Raw genomic sequence first — 18,675 nt, 5'->3', positions numbered from 1 at the left:
TAGGCTTGAGTTAACAAAATCAGTGCAAGTTGTAAACAGGTAAATTCACCGTTTAAAGGCGAATTTGATGGTTCCAACAATCCAATTGGACTTCCGAAGGGTATTTAGGACCGTGTTAAACATCTCGGCAATTTTTATTTCTGGGCGAAGAAAAGTTAAAAAATTCCAAAATTAAAGACTATTATTCACGCTTTTTGAGGAATTTTGGAGGATTCGGGGTCGAAAAGTCATGTGATCTTAGAGGATACATCTCTGGGTCATATATTGTCGTTTGGAAACATATATGACCATTATATGTTGTCATAAACGTCCGTGGTAGCCTTGAGTTAACGAAATCGGTGCAAGTTGTAAACAGGTAAATTTACCGTTTAAAGGCGAATTTGATGGTTCCACCCACCCAATTGGAACCCCGAAGGGCATCAGGGACCATCGTAATCATCTCGAAATTTTTTTACATCCGAGCGAAAAAAGTCCAAAATTCCAAAATTGAAGGTTATTATTCACGCTTTCTGAGGAATTTTGTAGGATTCGGGGTCCGGTGTCGAAAATTCTTGTGATCTTAGAGAATACATCTTTGGGTCATATAATGTCATTAGGAAGCATATATGACCATTATTTTAATCTGATATTAATTGGGTTAGAAAGTATACTTCATTCAAGAGCTTTCCAACGACATATTATATGCATTATTTGGACTTCCAGATTAAAATTTACGATAAGAACAAAATCCGCAAAAACTGCTAACCGTCGAGTTTTATTTCGATTCGAATTCAGATTCTTTTCTACTCCTTCGACCCTCTTTGTCCCTTATAAATAGATGTCATATCACCACTTTTTCAAGCATCAACAAGCTTGATCATCAACAATCATCTATTCTCTTTTCTGGTCGCGTTGTTGGCCAGGTTTCGACAATGATCCTTCCGCAGGTTCACCTACGGAAAACTTGTTACGACTTCTCATTCCTCTATTGTCACATCACATCTTCCAAACCATAGTGTGAAGTCACATCACAACACTATTGTCAAGTCCCATCATATTATGACATCACATCAAAATAAATATAATAAGATAATATGACATCATTATACTTAAATTGTATGACATCATTATACTTATATGACATCATTAGATTCATATGACATCATTATTGTCAAATCACATCACTTCAATATACTTATATGACATCATTATTATTCATACGACATCATTATTGTCAAGTAATATCACTTCCATCATTATATTCATATGACATCATTATTTTCAAGTCACATTACTTCAATGTACTTATATGACATCATTATTATTCATATGACATAATAATATTCATGTGACATCATTATTGTCAAGTACTATCACTTCAATATACTTTTGTGACATAATTGTATTCTAAAATTTCAAATTAGAAACATAACTCATTCTGGGTACTTTATAGACATCTTTATAGGTGTCTTATGGTTTCAAACCATCTTATATAACCCTGGGAGTCACCCTACGTATTCAGTTAAGTTTTCGAAAAAATGTCCAAAAATGACCCGAAATCGTGTATAGAGCCTTTAATTTTGGACAATTTTTCACTTTTTCAGACCCGGTAATAAAAATTGCCGAGATGCTTCCAATGAACCCTAATACACCCGAGAGTCCATTTGGGTGGGTAAAATCATCCAACATATCTTCAAACGGTCAATTTACCCGTTTACAACTTGCACCGATTTCATAAACTCAAGGCTACCACGGATATATATGGCAACATATAATGATCATATATGGTTCCAAAAGATATTATATGACCTATTGACCCTGGGATGTATCCCCTGGTATCTCGGGACTTTTCAACATCGGGTCCCAAAATCTCCGAAATTGGCCAAAAAACATGTATTATAGCCTTCATTTTTGCCAATTTTTGCCTTTTTTTTACTCGGAAACAAAAATTCCCCAGAAGCTTCCTATAGACCCTAATACCCTTTGGGATCCAATTGGGTGGATGAAACCATCTAATTTGCCTTTTAGCATCCAATTTACCAGTTTCCGTACACGACACTTGTATTGGCTATAAGCTTCCACGGGGCCTTTATGTAGCCGACTTATGGTTGTATATGGGCCCAAACAACATCATATGGACTCGGGATGCATTTTGTAAAATTATGAGAATTTCTGACACCAGGTCTGGACACCTACTAATATATTGCTCCAATTTCGTGTATTATAGCCTTTAAATTTGGCTTCCGTACATCATTTTTTCATCCGGCAATATTATGCATTAAAGTACTTCCATGGGTTCCCAAAGGGCCTTGGGAGTTATGGATGATGCCCAGAACCATCTCATTTATCCTTAATCACCATGTCTTAAGGCAACAATGTCATACCCTCAAACGACAAAACTAGTTGTTTGTTGTCGTGTCCTTGGGTGCACATGTCTTGTGCACATGCCACACGCCCCCTTGCACCATCCCACACCCCAACACTTTGGCTTTTTTACTTGTCCCAATCCACTACTTAACATTTTTTAGCATTAAAAAGCAACACTAACCTCGTTTTCCCAAATACAGGTGTTTTTAGGGAGTAGGTAAGGGGGGACAAACTGAAGTGACATAGGGCTGAATCTCAGTGGATTGCGGCAGCAAGGCCACTCTGCCACTTATAATACCCCGTCGCGTATTTAAGTCGTCTACAAAGGATTTAACCTGCCACTCGGTAGGAATTGTACTTCAAGGCGGCTCTCACGGTGCATCCACAGCGCGAGCTTAGCCTACAACACGTTCCCTTGGGGGCCGAAGCCCCTACTGTAAAACGGCAATCGAGCGGCAGGTTCATATGTCGCTTCTAGCTCGGATTCTGAGGCATTCAGTCATAATCCAACACACGGTAGCTTCGTGCCACTAGCTTTTCAATCAAGCGCGATGACCAATTGTGTGAATCAACAGTTCCTCTCGTACTAGGTTGAATTACCATTGCGACACTATCATTAGTAGGGTAAAACTAACCTGTCTCACGACGGTCTAAACCCAGCTCACGTTCCCTATTGGTGGGTGAACAATCCAACACTTGGTGAATTCTGCTTCACAATGATAGGAAGAGCCGACATCGAAGGATCAATAAGCAACGTCGCTAAGCTGCAACAAGCCAGTTATCCCCGTGGTAACTTTTATGACACCTCTAGCTTTAAATTCAAAAGGTCTAAAGGATCGTTAGGCCACGCTTTCACAGTTCGTATTCATATTGAAAATCAGAATCAAACGAGCTTTTACCCTTCTGTTCCTCACGAGATTTCTGTTCTCGTTTAGCTCATCTTAGGACACCTGCGTTATCTTTTAACAGATGTGTCGCCCCAGCCAAACTCCCCACATGACATTGTCCTCCACCCGGATCAGCCCACAAAGTGGACCTTAGGTCTAAAAGGAGGTGCATTGCCCTGCTTTCGACTCACGGAGTAAGTAAAATAACGTTAAAAGTAGTGGTATTTCACTTGTGTCGAAGCTCCCACTTATCCTACACCTCTCAAGTCATTTCACCAAGTTGGATTAGAGTCAAGCTCAACAGGGTCTTCTTTCCCCGCTGATTCTGCCAAGCCCGTTCCCTTGGTTGTGGTTTCGCTGGATAGTATGCAGGGGCAATGGGAATCTCGTCAATCCATTCATGCGCATCACCGTAGACACCTAACTGTGTCTCCCCAAAAATCAACCTCAGTGATTTATAGCTTTCACGTCATAGATTATCGAACGAAGTGAAAGTGTGAAAAGTCTTGTGATGCAGTTGTTTTAATAAAAATACTTCCTTTCTGTTTTCGACAATATACTCTATTGAAAACGTCCAACCCTGTTTAGATTGGTTCATGATAAGGGTCCAATAATGATGTAATTGGATGAGGCTTAAAAAGACTTTTCCAACGATATATTATAAGCCCAATTCCAATGAATAATGTGGAAGTTATGGCAAAAACACTAAATTGGGCTCAAATCGTATTTTACCTACGGCCCAATGATCATGTGGAGGGTCCAAAGGTTAAATCCCATTCCTAAACTAATTAGGATTTATTAGAAGCTTCTATAAGTTTCTACAAAAATCTTAATTATCCTTTTTGAAAGGATAAGTTTAAAGAGTTTTAAATTGGATAAACTTCCCTTTTTTAAATCCTAATTTTATTCGAAATGAAAGACGTTCAAAGATGATCAGATATTATTTTCGTGTCTCATAATTTTTATCCAAATCTTATATGGTTGGATAGATCTTGAAATTATCTTTTTAATGATATATTATACAATGCATTTTGTGTGTGGCTGGCCACACCATGTAGCCACTTATTAAAAAACAAAGTAACCCCTGTAACACTGACCCGGTAACCCATTGTAATACTTACCAAGTAACCTTTATTATACTGACGAAGTAATTCTTGTAAAACTGAACGAGTAACCCCTATAACACTAACAAAGTAACCCTCATTATGGCAACCACATATAAGATTTTGTGAAAAACCAATCAAAGTCTATAAAATATCCTATTGTATAATCAGTAATAAACACATCATCCACGTGGCTAGTATAAATTATGTGAAGAAGGACAATAGAAGAAAAGTCTCAAAGTTTGACAACATTATTACATTGCATTTTACCAGTAATTTTTTTAGCAGTGTGGACTTGACTTTTGTTGGTTTCAACACACGGTGGGTAGGAATTAGGAACTCAAAGAAGTGGATGATGAAGAGGTCAGAGAAACATACTTATGTCTTTCATTAATAATTAACATTTAATTAATAGTACTGTTGTTGGTTTTTTTTTTGTGTGTGTGTGTGTTTATATGGAAATCCATTTCACTCAGCCAACAGAAGAATTTACATTCAATCCACCAAATTTGATTTTTCTCCAGGTAAAGAATTTCTTTCTTTAATTTCGCCTTATTGGTATTTGTATTTGACCTCTAAACTCTAAATGATTGAGGTTGTATCTCTGCCATATCTATTCCTGAATGATTTAGGATGTACTTCTGCCATCTGAATTATTTAGGATGTATTTCTGCCATATCTATTCCTGAATGATTTGGGATGTATTTCTGCCATCATATCTATTCCTGAATTATTTAGGATGTATTTCTGCCATATCTATTCCATTCCTGAATTATTTAGGATGTATTTCTGCTATATCTTGTCTTAGACTAACTTTGTATTTTCGGGCAGATGTCGAATACTGCAGGTATTCTCAAAGTTGTGGTAGTGCAAGGCAAGAGGTTGGTTGTTAGGGACTTCAAAACCAGTGATCCTTATGTCAAATTCAAGCTTGGTGATCAGGTTTCTCATTTTGTTTTTTACTGTTTCCCTTTTTGAGCTGTTTAACAATGCTTTATATCTCATCAAGTTCTTATGTATTATCTAATCTGATTCGGCTTATGTTGAATTGAAGTAACTAGTTGCTGTTTTAACTGTTGGAATTTGTATAGTTTTGTGTTGTAGTTTGACGATTGTTGCTCTTTTTCTTCAGGTTGCAAAGACTAAGGTTATTAACAGCTGCCTAAACCCTGTTTGGAATGAAGAGCTTACCTTTTCCCTCACAGATTCTGTTGGAACTCTCAATTTGGTGAGTAATTTAGTTTAAGTATTGCTTCTTTTTTTTCTTCTACATTTGATGTCTTTACTTTTGATGTTTGCTGAGTGTGGTTTTGCCATTAGTTTGCTTGATTAAGCGAGTAACTTATGTTGCACTTGGAAGTGGTTTTCCTGTTTACATCAGAATTACAGATGCTTACAATAATGTAGTAGTTAGGAGTTATTGTTGATTATTGACTAGTCTACTTGTTGACAGAAGAGATAAGAATGACTTTTAAAAGCTGTTTTCTGATTGATTTGCTTACAACTTTACAATTCTTAAACTTTTGTCCTTTCCCTTTGTCTAATCAATCTTAGCTTGTTGATCAGATCACCCGTATATGCACGCTTAATACAACCGTCTTTTATCATAATCAGATTTATGGCAGCCTCAAGTTAGATTCTGTAGGAAAAAGAGCATTTTTCTTTAATGTGAATTGTGATGTAGCAAGATACATGACCGACAAAGACAGTATGACTGCCTAATCACCTCTTAGATTTGGGTCAAATATAATCAGGTGTAAGCATGTTAAAGTTCCTTATAAATTTGGGTTGGCTATTGTTGTACAGGAAGTGTTTGACAAAGATCGGTTCAAGGCAGATGACAAGATGGGATATGCTCATGTAAATATACAACCACTTGTATCAGCAGCAAGACTAAAACAGATCCTGAAGGTTTCTTCAGGGGAAACAACTTTGAGAAAGGTGATCCCGGACAGTGATAACTGTCTTGTGAGAGAGAGTTGTATTAATTGTGTGGATGGTGAAATTGTTCAAGAGCTATGGTTAAGGCTATGTGGGGTTGAATCTGGAGAAATTGAATTGAAACTCAAGTTGGAAAATCCTAATCCGGATTCTCTCTCTAGATAGAATTTTGATGTATGGCGTTGGGTTTTTGTTTGAATGGCCGTAATTGCCGAGCTAGGAGCCTAGGGATAGTGATTGTTACATGATTAGTGAGGGAGCTGTAATATTATATTATTGTATGCTAGAGTATAAGAACAAGCTTGTAGTTGTTGTGGCCCTTGTGGGTCGTATGATTTACAATTTAGGGAAATGGAGAAGTGAAGGGGTCTGCTGGAAAAAGTTGATCAAAACATGTATGCCGTGCATCAGTGTATGTTTGTGATAAGCTGTGAGTTCGTAGCTAAGGTTTCTTTGTTGCTGTTATACACTTATACTGCATGAAGTCATCCAACATTAAGGCCCTTCCACACTCCTCCGATCCTCCCCATTAGAGCTGTCAATTCAGGTATTCAAGTCAGGTTCGCATCGAGTCAAATCAGGATCAGGTTGTGTCGGGTCAGTCTAGCCACAGATCAAGTTCCAGTCGAGTCAATTTCGATTCAGGTTATTCTGGGTCATTCATCCTTCGGGTGTAGGTCGAGTCCGTCCAAATCAAATTCATAACGGGTTCAATTTCAGGTTCGGGTTGTATATTGAGTCAGGTTTGGTCGGGTTAATAAATGATACATTCGGGTTCAGGTTAAGGTTGGGTCAGATAATTATTTTATTTGGCCGGATAATTTTAAAGTTGGATCATTCTTGGTTTAGGTTCAAGTTCAATTCGAATTAATTCGATTAGTCAAGTTAATTTATTTAATTACGCTCTGCATAATTTGTTCAAGCATTATCAAGATTTTATCACACCTATATACGAAGTAATAAAGAACAAAAGGTATATAAATTTTTATTAAACGTCCTTGACTCGCTTCAATAACATGTTGTGTTGGTTTATAAACGTTTTCAGGTTCTAATAGGGTTGGGTACTAGTTTGGGTTGGAATTGTTGTCGGGTCGGATTAAATCGATTGACGGTTACTATCGGGTTGGGTGCGGGTTCGGATTCAAGTCATAAAGTATTGGATCAAATCAGTTGTCGGTCAACATCAGGTTGGTTCAGGTCGGGTTACGAGTCACTAGTTTCACCCCATTGTTTGGGTACATGTCAAGTTCGGATCATTACCGGTTCAGGTCGGATTCTCGGGTCGAGTCAATTTATGATAGCTCTATTCCCCATGTGTTGTACCAATAGTTGACATCATGAGCTTGTGATAGGATATATATTGGAGTCTAAATTGGGTGTAATGTGTGAATTGCTCACAATTTTAGATGTACCATAATCATACCCTAATGTTTCATTAGAAATCCTAATTTTAACCTTTTGACTTTCTTGCTTGTTAACATATATCTTCAATCGTTAAAATCTTTGTATACTTCGTATTATTAAGTACAAATTATCGATATGGTTAAGGTTGATAAAGAAAATTTTAAAAAATTACTTGTATTTTGATGTTGTTTTATACACGGGTTTTGTGGATAAAAATGTTTAAAATTATCTTATTATTATGAAAAATTAATCTTAAATTAATACGAAATACAACTTGTAAAATGTATCCTTGTGAGAGTGAGGGATCCAATAGTTCAAGTGCTTAGAACTTCCCTAACGACTTTAGGAGATTATGAAATTAATTCTTATTGGCTCTCTAAACAACAACAACAACAAAAAAAAAAAGAGAAATTGGGTCTCCATCCTTAACATAGAGCCATGTTTGTTGACGGCAGTTGTGGTATGTAAAATTGGGAAATCAAAGTTGATTATTTTCCTTTGTTTGAGAAAATGGAAAAGTCAGAAGCAAAAGAAAGTGAAAATGAAAAATCAGAATCAATTGCAGTGAATGTGAACAAAAGCAAGAGCAAAAGGGACGAAGGAGAAGGAGAAGGAGGAGGAGAATTGTGGTTGTCAGAAATAGGGAAAGGTAGAATAAAAAGTAAGATAATAGAATTAGGAAATGGAAGTGAAGTTGAATATTACCCGAGATTTGTGGAGTGCGAGGATGCCTGGAAATACTTTGAATACCTCAACAATCAAATTCCATGGAATCGCCCTACCATCCATGTATTCGGGCGTTCATGCCTCCAGGTATTTTTATTTTACGAGTATTAATTATTTTTTTATTTTCAAGACCTGATGTCTCATAAACATGGTTGCAGCCCCGTGACAGCTGCTATGTTGCATGTGAGGGAGTTTCCAAATTGAAATATAGTGGCTATCAACCTCATGCTTACCCTTGGCACCAATTCCCACCCCTTGTTCATCTTCTCCGAGCGGTATTCAAATCTTTTACTAATTTAAACTGCTACTTAACATTGTTTGATTCAACTATTTCTTAAACATACTAGTATACGTTTTCAAGGTTGAAGATGCTCTTCCTGGAAGTCATTTCAATAGCTTGCTTTTGAATCGATACAATTCTGGCAATGACTACGTTTCTTGGCATTCTGATGATGAACCTCTTTATGGTCCCACTCCTCTAATTGCTTCCCTTTCCTTTGGTTGCGAACGTCACTTTTTCTTGAAGAAAAAACCCAATAAATCAGGTACTGCTACTATTGCTACTTTCCTACTATTCTTTATAACTTGTACTTAACTGACTTTACAATGCTGTACTAGTGTCAAAGGCGCATTCAAGTGCAAGCAAGCGGTTGAAGACAGCCAGCAATGCCGATCAGGATCAGCATTCCTTTTTATTAAAACATGGATCCCTTTTGGTTATGAAAGGCTACACTCAGAGGGATTGGATTCATTCCGTGCCTAAACGTACTAAACTAGATGCTATCAGGATCAACCTTACCTTCAGGCTTGTCCTTTAACCTTCCAACATTCATGTTTTTTACTTGAAGGGATCTTGTGTTATGGGCTGGATTTAAACTCCCCATACATACTGGCTGCCTGATTGCCTATCTTTTCAATTACTACATTGCATAATGTAGCTGCTTTTTTGTTCTAACTTGTATCACATTATGTACCTACTGTTGATTGGGAACCATTTTCTGCTTATTTGCTAGCGTATGTTGCCTTGTATTCCATATGTTTAGGATACGATGCTCTGTAAATGTTTTCCCTTGTGATGAGTACGGGCTTTCTATCTCTAGGAAGATTAATATTAACACAAATTAAAAACATTCTTGAAGCTTGTATACCATGAGTATGCTCCAGGTGAAAATGTCACCATGCGTAACAACTATGATACAAAGCTAGCTTTATTTTTTTAAAATTGGATTTTTCTATCTGCATTCAGCAATCTGCAACGAGTGACAGAACACAAAAATACAGCAGAAGTTCTGTAATACCAAGTTAATAGTTTGTTATTTTTTACATTATGTTTCTATGACAATTGTATTAATATGAAACAAGGTCAAAGCGCACAAACTAAGTTTAGTGCTAGCCCTAGGTAAGAAGTTGGATGAGATTATATCACACAAATTTATTTAGTTTCATCAAACATACATCCACAAAACCACATCTCTCATCTAAAAATAGTAATATAATGTCCAGCATTGTAGGCTTTGTTGAGCAATGTTCGTGTTAACCTCTTTAATTGTGTGGCTCTTATTTGTCCTCTCTTCTCTTCTACTTTTTTTTCTCTCATTTTCATTCTATTGCAGATTAATCTCCTTTCTTGCATTCTAACTTGAATTTATAATAATAGTTCTGGGCATTCAGCAATGTTGTTACGAAGATTTATCATAGAATTTTACCATAGTATTATCTCCCTTTCTAAATTGATAACTTGAATGAAGCTAATTGCCTTCCAATACATAACTCCTATTTTTCTCTTCAGGTATGCTCATCTCTACCAACGATGTAATTAGAGTATTATTTATATCAACGTGCACATATTGTTTTCAGATTTCTTTTTGGTTGCTACTTGCTAATACAACCTTGATTCAATTCTTTTACAATGAAGGAATATTTTAACATATATATATATATATATATATATATATATATATATATATATATATATATATATATATATATATATATATATATATATTTCATACTTGTATATTATTATTTACCTGATAATATTTTTTTAACTGTAAGGATCTCCTATACAAATATGAGATAAAGCTTTTTTTTTTATGATCCGAGTGTTGTAAGAAATTAGAGTTACTCATTAAAAAAAATCACATGAATACTGAGATTTAATTGATAGAAGAAAAACACACAATCTGGAGTAGCATCCAACATTCTGATGCTGCCAACCATATGTCAGGTTGCAATTTTTTGTTGTTACGAACAAAGTTAGGGTGCATCATTAATTGATCTACCACTTGAATAAGTAGTTCAATTACCTAACATGATGAACATAGCAAGAACACGACAGAACTCCATAGGAAGCTCCCCGAAGGCAGTCGAAGTAGGAGAGATTGATACCAAAGCTCCTTTTCAATCTGTCAAAGATGCTGTCAGTCTCTTTGTTGAAGCATCATCATCGCTGTCTCCTAAAGCCAAACCTCTTGTTACCAAGAATAGTTTCAAACCTCAAGCACAGGTAATTTTTTTTTTTATTATATTGTCATACTAGAAAGTTGATGTCAATTTGTTTACTAATAATTCTATTTCCTATGTGAAACCAAGCAGGTAGTGTTAGATAAGGAGGCACAGTTACATATTGCCTTGAACGAGCTGAATAGACTGAAAGAGCAACTGAGAGGAGCCGAATCCAAGAAAATCAAAACCATACCTGAACTCGACAAGGCTCGTAGGACTTTTGATGAACTCAATCAAAAACTAAAATCCATCAATGAATCCAAGAAGTCTGTACTTGAAAATTCAGAAGCTCTAAATGTTAGGGCTAGGGAGCTTGAAGAAGCAATATCGTCTAGTGTTAATGCTCAAGACATGGTAGATAGTGTACAACAAGATCTGGATGCCACCAGAGAGGAGTACAATGCTACCATCTTGGAGCTTGATGCATCAAAACAACTACTCAACAGCGTTCGTAGGGAATATGACACGATTTTAGAAGCCAAAGCCGCTGCTTTACGCGACAAACAAAAAGCAAATGCGGCAGCAGAAGCTCACCAGCACAGAGTCAGTGACCTCACCAAGCAGATTTCTAGCATGCAGGAAGCAATAGCCAAGATCAAATTTTCTTCTAAAGACACTGAAGAGGAGCACCAGAAGCTTTCAACAAATAAACGTGAGGATCTATGTTCTGATAAACTTTCCAAAGAAGAATTGGAGCATAAATTGCTCACTCTGAAGAATGAACACCAATCTCTACTGTCGGATGAAAATCTGCAGTTGAAACTTGTTGAAACTAAAGCTGAAATTTTATACATTGAAGAAAAGTTATCAAAAGCCCGAGCTGCATATTTAGAATCTCATAAAGGAACAACTTTTGAGCTTGAGAATGCTAAGAAATCACTAGAGAAGATAGCAGAGGAGAAGTCATCTGTTCAACATTCAGTTGAATCCCTCGAGCAAGAGCTAGAACATGTTGGAAAAGAATTGGCAGAGCAGAAGCATAAGCAGAAAGAAATAGATGCTTTAGTCAACAAGCTTCAAGCCGAAGTAGACGATAACAAGAATGTACTTGAAGCTGGTGTTGTAAATAAAACAAGTGCAGCAGATGTCTCTGATGATACGGCCATATTGATTGAGCAACTGACACTGGAAACTGAGAGAGCTAGGCAAGGAACTCAAGAGATGAAGAAGGAAATAGAGGAGCGGAAGCAAGAATCCAAAACTTTCACAGAGTCAATAGCAGAGATGGAAAATAAGCTAGCAAGTTTATCCAAAGAAGTAGAAGAAGCCAAAGCCGCAGAAAGAGCTGCACAAGATGAGATTAAAGATCTTTCTGAAAAAGCTGAGGCTGCTCAGGAATCTAGTTCTGAAAGCAGTGGAAAGATTAAGTTATCGAATGAAGATTACAACTCTTTGATGGAGAAAGCTGATGAATCTGAAAAGTTAGCTGATATAAAAGTAACTGCAAATATGGCTCTGGTAGAAGATCTAGTGGCAAGCCAAAAGGAAGCAGCTAAAAAATATGAAGCTGTTTCAAAGGAGATAGAAGAACTAAAGATGAAGGAAGAGGAGGCTCTAAAGACTGCTGAAATGGCAGAGGCTGCAAAGAGTGCTTTGGAAGTGGAGCTGCATCGGAGGCATCAACCAGAGCAAATCAATCAAACAACTGAAGCTGAATTGGCACTTCAGAGTGATACAGAGGAACCTAATTCTGAAAATTTCCTTTAGTATCAATATCCTGTTCATAAGCTCATGTTATAGAGAAAAATATAATAGAATTTGCATGTTTTCTCATTGTTGTATTAAAATGTTCTTGTACAGCAATAAAAAATAAAAAATAATAAATTTGTTGTAGCTTATGGCTGGGGAAGAATCTCTATATTGCAATTCAGATAAGTTTTCATTGGTGTAACTATTTCTTAAACTGAGCCAATCATGTTGGTTTTTGTACCTTCAATGTTACAACCTGATCCCACCATTAAGGAGCTGATGTATTCCCGGTGCTACAATCAATTTCTGGAATCATGATTCCCTTGAAAGCTGTCATCGTTAAGTGGTCATGAACCCCCCTAGTCATTCAAACCCCCTTATGCTATCTAAACCACCCCCCCCCCCCCCCTCTCTCTCATTTTATTCAAATCCCTCCTCATGTTATTCAAACCCCCCTTCTCATGTTATTCAAACCCCCTTTATGCTAAGTAAACCCCCCTCTTATGTTATTCAAACCCCCCTTATGCTAACTAGACCCCCCAAGTCATTCAAACCACCCCCCCTCTCATGTTATTCCCTCTCTTATGCTAACTAAACCCTCCCCTCATGTTATTCAAACCCCCTTATGCTACCAAAGCCCTTCTCATGTTATTCAAACCCCCTTAAGCTAACATAACCCTTCTCATGTTATTCAAACCACCCTTATGCTAACTAAACCCCCCCCCCCCCTCATGTTATTCAAACCCTCTTTATGCTAGCTAAACCCCCCCCCCCCTCTCATGTTAATCAAACCCCCACTTATGCTAATTAAACCCCCCCTCATGTTATTCAAACCCCCTTATGCTGACTAAACTTCCCCTCATGTTATTCAAACCCCCCTTATGCTAACTAAACCTCCCCTCATGTTATTCAAAGCCCCCTTATGCTAACAAAACCCTCCCTCTCATATTATTATTCAAACCCTCTTTATGTTAACTAAAACCTCCTCTCATGTTATTTAAACCCCCCTTATGCTAACTAAACACTCCCTCACGTTATTCAAACTACACCCCCCTTATACTAACTAAACACGCCCTCATGTTATTCAAACTACACCCCCCTAATACTAACTAAACACCCCCTCATGTTACTCAAACTCCCCTATACTAACTAAACACCCCCCCCCCCAATTTTATTCAAACTCCACCCTCCTTATACTAACTAAACACCCCCCATGTTATTCAAACCCCTATTATACTAACTAAACACCCACTATGTTATTCAAACATCACCCCCTTGTACTAACTTAACACCCCCATGTTATTCAAACTACACCCCTCTCTATACTAACTAAACGCCCCCATGTTATTCAAACTACTACACCCCCCTTATACTAACTAAACACCCCCTCTCTTATACTAACTAAACACCCTCTCATGTTATTCAAATTCCCTGATACTAACTAAACACCCCCTCATGTTATTCAAACTATACCTCCCTTATACTAACTAAACACCCCCTCATGTTATTCAAACCCCCCTATACTAACTAAACACCCCTCATTTTATTCAAACTCCACCCCTCTTATACTAACTAAACACCCCTCATGCTATTCTAATTCCCTTATAATAACTAAACACCTCCCATGCTATTTAAACTACACTCCCTTATACCAACTAAACACCCCCTCATGTTATTTAAACTCCCACATACTAACTAAACACCGCCAATGTTATTCAAACTACACACCCCTTATACTAACTAAACACCCCCTCATGTATGTTATTCGAACTACACTTCCTTTATACTAACAAAACACCCCCCATGTTATTCAAACTACACCTTCCTTATACTAACTAAACACCCTCTTTATGTTATTCAAACCCCCCCCCCCTTATACTAACTAAACACCCCTCATTTTATTCAAACTCAACCCCCTTATACTAACTAAACACCCTCCATGTTATTCAAACCCCCCTCTTTCTAACTAAACACCCCCTTATGTTATTCAAACTCCACCCCCCTATACTAACTTCACATCCCCCATGTTACTCAAACTACACCCCCCTCTATACTAACTAAACACCCCCCATGTTCGGCGGCAAAACCGTTGCCCTTAGGGGCGGAAAAACCTTTGCGACCCCAGGTTAGGCGGGCTACCCGCTGAGTTTAAGTATATCAATAAGCGCATGAAAAGAAACTTACAAGAATTTCCCTAGTAACGGCGAGCCAATCGGGAACAACCCACCTTTAAAATCGAGCAGCTTCGTCATCCGAATTGTAGTTTGGAGAAGCGTCCTCTGCGGCGGACCAGGCCCAAGTCCCTTGGAACGGGACTGCCAGAAAGGGTGAGAGCTCCAGCGTGCCCGGACCCTATCGCACCACGAGGCGCTATCGCCGAGTCGGGTTGTTTGGGAATGTAGCCCCATGTGGGCGGTAAATTCCGTCCAAGGCTAAATACTGGCAAGAAACCGATAGCGAACAAGTACCGCGAGGGAAAGATGAAAAGGACTTTGAAAAGAGAGTTAAAGAGTTCTTGAAATTGTCGGGAGGGAAGCGGATAGGGGCCGGCGATGAGAATCCATAGATGAGAATCAAAATCCCTGAAAATTGGGAAAAACCCATAAAATAGGGACAAACTCTCAAAGATAGAAAGAACATAACAAAACAAACAAAACAAAACGTGAAGCAAAAAAAAAGGGAATCGAATTAGACTATATCCGGCCTAAACGGCCAAGAAAACAAAAACCCTAGAAGAGAAAGGAGAGAGAAGAAACGAAAAGAGAAAAATAACATGGAGGTGTTTAGTTATTATAAAGGGGGTTTAGTTATTATAAGGGGGAGTTTGAATAACATGGAGGTGTTTAGTTATTATAAAGGGGGTGGAGTTTGAATAACACGGAGGTGTTTAGTTATTATAAGGGGGTGGAGTTTGAAGAACATGGAGGTGTTTAGTTATTATAAAGGGGGTGGAGTTTGAATAACGTGGAGGTGTTTAGTTATTATAAAGGGGGTGGAGTTTGAATAACATGGGGAATATTTAGTTAGTTAGGGGGGTTCTGTGTAGTTCGAATAACATGGGGGGTGTTTAGTTATTATAAAGGGGGGTTTGAATATTCCCCTTTTTCCCAGATTTCTTCACCTACAAATGGACCGGACCCTCCCCCCTCAAAAGAATCCACTCGTATGGCAACACGGGCTTCCCATGGTATTTTTAAGCCTAACCCAAAATATTCTTCTAATTTTCATGCAACCACCATTACAGATATTTCTCCCATTCCTAAAAATCCTGTAAGTGCGCTTCATAACCATAATTGGAAGAATGCAATGTCGGATGAATTTAATGCTTTAATTGATAATAAGACTTGGGAATTAGTGCCTAAGCCGTCTAATGTGAATATTATTCGTTCCATGTGGATTTTTCGTCATAAATATAAATCTGATGGTTCTTTTGAGCAGTATAAGGCTCGTCTTGTAGGTAATGGCAATACTCAACAGCAAGGAGTTGATTGTGATGAGACTTTCAGTCCCGTGGTCAAACCTACCACCATTCGCACGGTTCTCAGTCTTGCCGTCTCTAAATCTTGGCCCATTCATCAAATGGATGTCAAGAATGCTTTTTTGCATGGTCATCTCAATGAAACAGTGTATATGCATCAACCCATGGGATTTCGTGATCGTCACTTCCCTGATCATGTTTGCCTCTTAAAGAAATCCTTATATGGATTAAAACAAGCTCCTAAGGCTTGGTACGAAAGATTTGCTGATTTTGTTGCCACCATTGGGTTCTCTCATAGTAAGTCCGATCATTCCTTGTTCATCTTCAACAATGGTACTAATATTGCTTATATACTACTCTATGTGGATGACATTATTCTCACAGCTTCTTCTGATCATCTACTTAAGTCCATTATGACTCGTCTAGCCTCTGAATTTGCTATGAAAGCTCTTGGTCCTCTAAGCTATTTCTTGGGTATTGCCGTAACTAGGCACACCGGTGGTCTCTTCTTATCTCAATCTCAATATGCTACCAAAATAATTGAACGTGCCAGAATGTCTAACTGTAGTCCTAGCCCTACTTCTGTTGATAATGAGTCCAAACTTAGTGCCACCTCTGATTCACCCTACGATGATCCCACAAAGTATCGTAGTCTTGCAGGAGCACTACAGTATCTTACCTTCACTCGGCCCGATATCTCCTATGTTGTACAACAAATTTGTCTCCATATGCATGCTCCCGCAAAAGAACACATGAGTGCACTTAAGAGAATCATACACTATCTTCAAGGTACTCTCTCCTTTGGGCTTCATCTCTACAAGTCCAGTGTTTCTCATCTTCTCTCTTATACTGATGCTGATTGGGGCGGGTGTCCTGACACTCGTCGTTGGCTTAGGCGGCTGTTCACGGGGTCCCGAACTTGTCGGTGCGGACCTCGCACAGCCTCTCGCCTGCCCAAACACTATAATATGACTGTCGCCACCCGATAACAATGGGGATAATGGAGCAGTGGTAAACTCATTGGTCCTCTCGGGGGGGGGGGGGGGTTCGAGCGAGCCCGATGTGTAAGGAGATGATGCTTGGTTAGGTTTTATTCATCAGAGGGTAGGTGTAAATTATACACTCTCAATTTCATTTTTTTGCTTCATATATACTCATTATATCCATTTTTTCTGATTTATCAAAAGAAATTTAATTTTGTTGTTTCTGGATTGTTATTATGTGTGTGTGGATGTATGTATGTATGTATGTTGTTTTTATGGACATATAGAATTTCTACGGCTAAAATATGTTCTCATGGATAGGAAACTTCATGGTTTATACGAGGCAACATCTTATGGACAAATGAACATAAACCAATATGCATGGACATTGGACGGTGAAGATGTGACATCATTTTCCGCACATGTACTTTTGTTGGATAATTTCTTTGAAACGACGCTTTTGTTGTCGGTAAAACCTTTAAGGATACCCTAAAAAGGTTCGTGTGAAGGTTCGTATGTCATTCCAACATCTAAGTGAAGAGCAGTTCAAGCCTATTATTGCTGATAATTACAGGGATCACGAGCCAAACCATTTTTTTTTTTTGAGTTGGACCATGCTCAAACCGATAAGTTAATCTCATTGTTCTCAGCTTCTCTAGTTAGACAAAGCGAAAGTAAGGTTAGACTATATCACAAATTGTGATGGTCTCACTATATAAAGGTGTTAAGTCACCGAATTTAATTTATGGTGTTAATGTTGATGCCATTAACCCAAAGCAGTGCTCGAGTTCGCATAAAATGTGATAGTACTAATCAGTTCAACACATGTATCACATCGCATTTTATCTTTCTAATTTCTGAATTTATATCATGAGTAATATGCACACCTTATAGTATGATATATATGTCTCTACATTTGTATATTAATCATCGATCATACTCTAATCAAAGCTCTAAATCGATGTTGTTGTAGTCTCCACCATCTTTCTTCTTGTTCTTCTTCTCCTTACCTCGTTGATATTGATCGTTGCTCGATGAGGTCAGTTGATTGAATTTTAAGTTGAGATTGGAGTTTTTGTTGATTGAATTATCTTTAGAATGAGAAGTCATTCGAAAGTCGAAGAATAAAGGTGGAATTACTGCTGGATAAGAATGGAGACAATGGGTTCAACCACATTTTACTATATACGTCTCATTATGACGCGGCGGATGCTGGAAGGTGCATTGAATTGAGTAATTGATAAATGTTCTGTTTATGCCAAAAAAAATCTGTTTCCCCTTCTCTGTTATTTTTTGGTGGTGTTCACTGCAATTTTCTTGATGATAGTTGAGGCGTATATAGTAAAATGTGGTTGAACCCATTGTATGAGGGTTTTCAATCTATTTTGGTGAGCTGCGCAACCGAGGTATTAGGAGGGGATGAATGGTGGAGGATGGAGTGAATATGACCTTATGGAAGATGGCCTTGATGAGTTATCTGCTAGAAGAATAGAGGACCTAGAACTCACGTTTTTAAGCCAAATATGAAAAAAAACCTCTGCTTCTCCTATTGATTTAAGCATGAATATATATATAGTACAATAGTGGAAGCAATAATATCCTAAACTAACTAG

The 18,675-nt window shown here is 37.9% G+C and overlaps 3 protein-coding genes and 1 pseudogene across 5 annotated transcripts; 3 read left to right on the top strand and 1 right to left on the bottom strand.

The window, feature by feature from the left end:
• Nucleotides 1-2,575: 2,575 nt before the first annotated feature.
• On the bottom strand, nucleotides 2,576-3,561 carry LOC145637737 (25S ribosomal RNA; annotated as a pseudogene).
• Nucleotides 3,562-4,582: 1,021 nt separating this feature from the next.
• LOC145636508 (protein C2-DOMAIN ABA-RELATED 11-like) lies at nucleotides 4,583-7,125 on the top strand. 3 transcript variants are annotated; one of them, XM_081688085.1, is made up of 5 exons: nucleotides 4,599-4,699; nucleotides 4,813-4,860; nucleotides 5,168-5,278; nucleotides 5,469-5,564; nucleotides 6,143-7,125. In XM_081688085.1, the coding sequence occupies exons 3-5, from the start codon at nucleotides 5,168-5,170 to the stop codon at nucleotides 6,440-6,442; spliced, it is 507 nt and encodes a 168-aa protein (XP_081544211.1). In that variant the 5' UTR covers nucleotides 4,599-4,699; nucleotides 4,813-4,860; the 3' UTR covers nucleotides 6,443-7,125. The 3 variants fall into 3 exon arrangements, with proteins under 3 accessions (XP_081544210.1, XP_081544212.1, XP_081544211.1); XM_081688084.1 differs by having other exon boundaries at nucleotides 4,583-4,860; XM_081688086.1 differs by lacking the exon at nucleotides 4,813-4,860 and having other exon boundaries at nucleotides 4,586-4,699.
• Nucleotides 7,126-8,082: 957 nt separating this feature from the next.
• LOC145635458 (DNA oxidative demethylase ALKBH2-like) lies at nucleotides 8,083-10,305 on the top strand. Its single transcript, XM_081686739.1, has 4 exons — nucleotides 8,083-8,494; nucleotides 8,566-8,682; nucleotides 8,769-8,952; nucleotides 9,026-10,305. Exons 1-4 carry the CDS (start codon nucleotides 8,192-8,194, stop codon nucleotides 9,223-9,225), a joined length of 804 nt encoding a protein of 267 aa, XP_081542865.1. The 5' UTR covers nucleotides 8,083-8,191; the 3' UTR covers nucleotides 9,226-10,305.
• Nucleotides 10,306-10,510: 205 nt separating this feature from the next.
• LOC145635457 (WEB family protein At1g12150-like) lies at nucleotides 10,511-12,855 on the top strand. The gene is made up of 2 exons (XM_081686738.1): nucleotides 10,511-10,913; nucleotides 11,003-12,855. The coding sequence occupies exons 1-2, from the start codon at nucleotides 10,719-10,721 to the stop codon at nucleotides 12,617-12,619; spliced, it is 1,812 nt and encodes a 603-aa protein (XP_081542864.1). The 5' UTR covers nucleotides 10,511-10,718; the 3' UTR covers nucleotides 12,620-12,855.
• Nucleotides 12,856-18,675: the final 5,820 nt, after the last annotated feature.

This window comes from Chenopodium album, chromosome 6 (assembly GCF_948465745.1).
Source record: "Chenopodium album chromosome 6, dcCheAlbu1.1, whole genome shotgun sequence".
Classification (NCBI taxonomy): Eukaryota; Viridiplantae; Streptophyta; class Magnoliopsida; order Caryophyllales; family Amaranthaceae; genus Chenopodium; species Chenopodium album.
Note: the sequence above shows the minus strand (reverse complement) of the source record. Positions and strands in the feature narration are given on the sequence as shown.

Coding starts and splice junctions, on each gene's coding strand:
- LOC145636508 (XM_081688084.1), top strand. CDS start 4,792: ATGGAAATCCATTTCACTCAGCCAACAGAAGAATTTACATTCAATCCA. Junction 4,861..5,167: donor CAAATTTGATTTTTCTCCAG/GTAAAGAATTTC, acceptor ATTTTCGGGCAG/ATGTCGAATACTGCAGGTAT. Junction 5,565..6,142: donor CTGTTGGAACTCTCAATTTG/GTGAGTAATTTA, acceptor ATTGTTGTACAG/GAAGTGTTTGACAAAGATCG.
- LOC145635457 (XM_081686738.1), top strand. CDS start 10,719: ATGATGAACATAGCAAGAACACGACAGAACTCCATAGGAAGCTCCCCG. Junction 10,914..11,002: donor GTTTCAAACCTCAAGCACAG/GTAATTTTTTTT, acceptor GAAACCAAGCAG/GTAGTGTTAGATAAGGAGGC.
- LOC145635458 (XM_081686739.1), top strand. CDS start 8,192: ATGGAAAAGTCAGAAGCAAAAGAAAGTGAAAATGAAAAATCAGAATCA. Junction 8,683..8,768: donor TTGTTCATCTTCTCCGAGCG/GTATTCAAATCT, acceptor TACGTTTTCAAG/GTTGAAGATGCTCTTCCTGG. Junction 8,953..9,025: donor GAAAAAACCCAATAAATCAG/GTACTGCTACTA, acceptor ATGCTGTACTAG/TGTCAAAGGCGCATTCAAGT.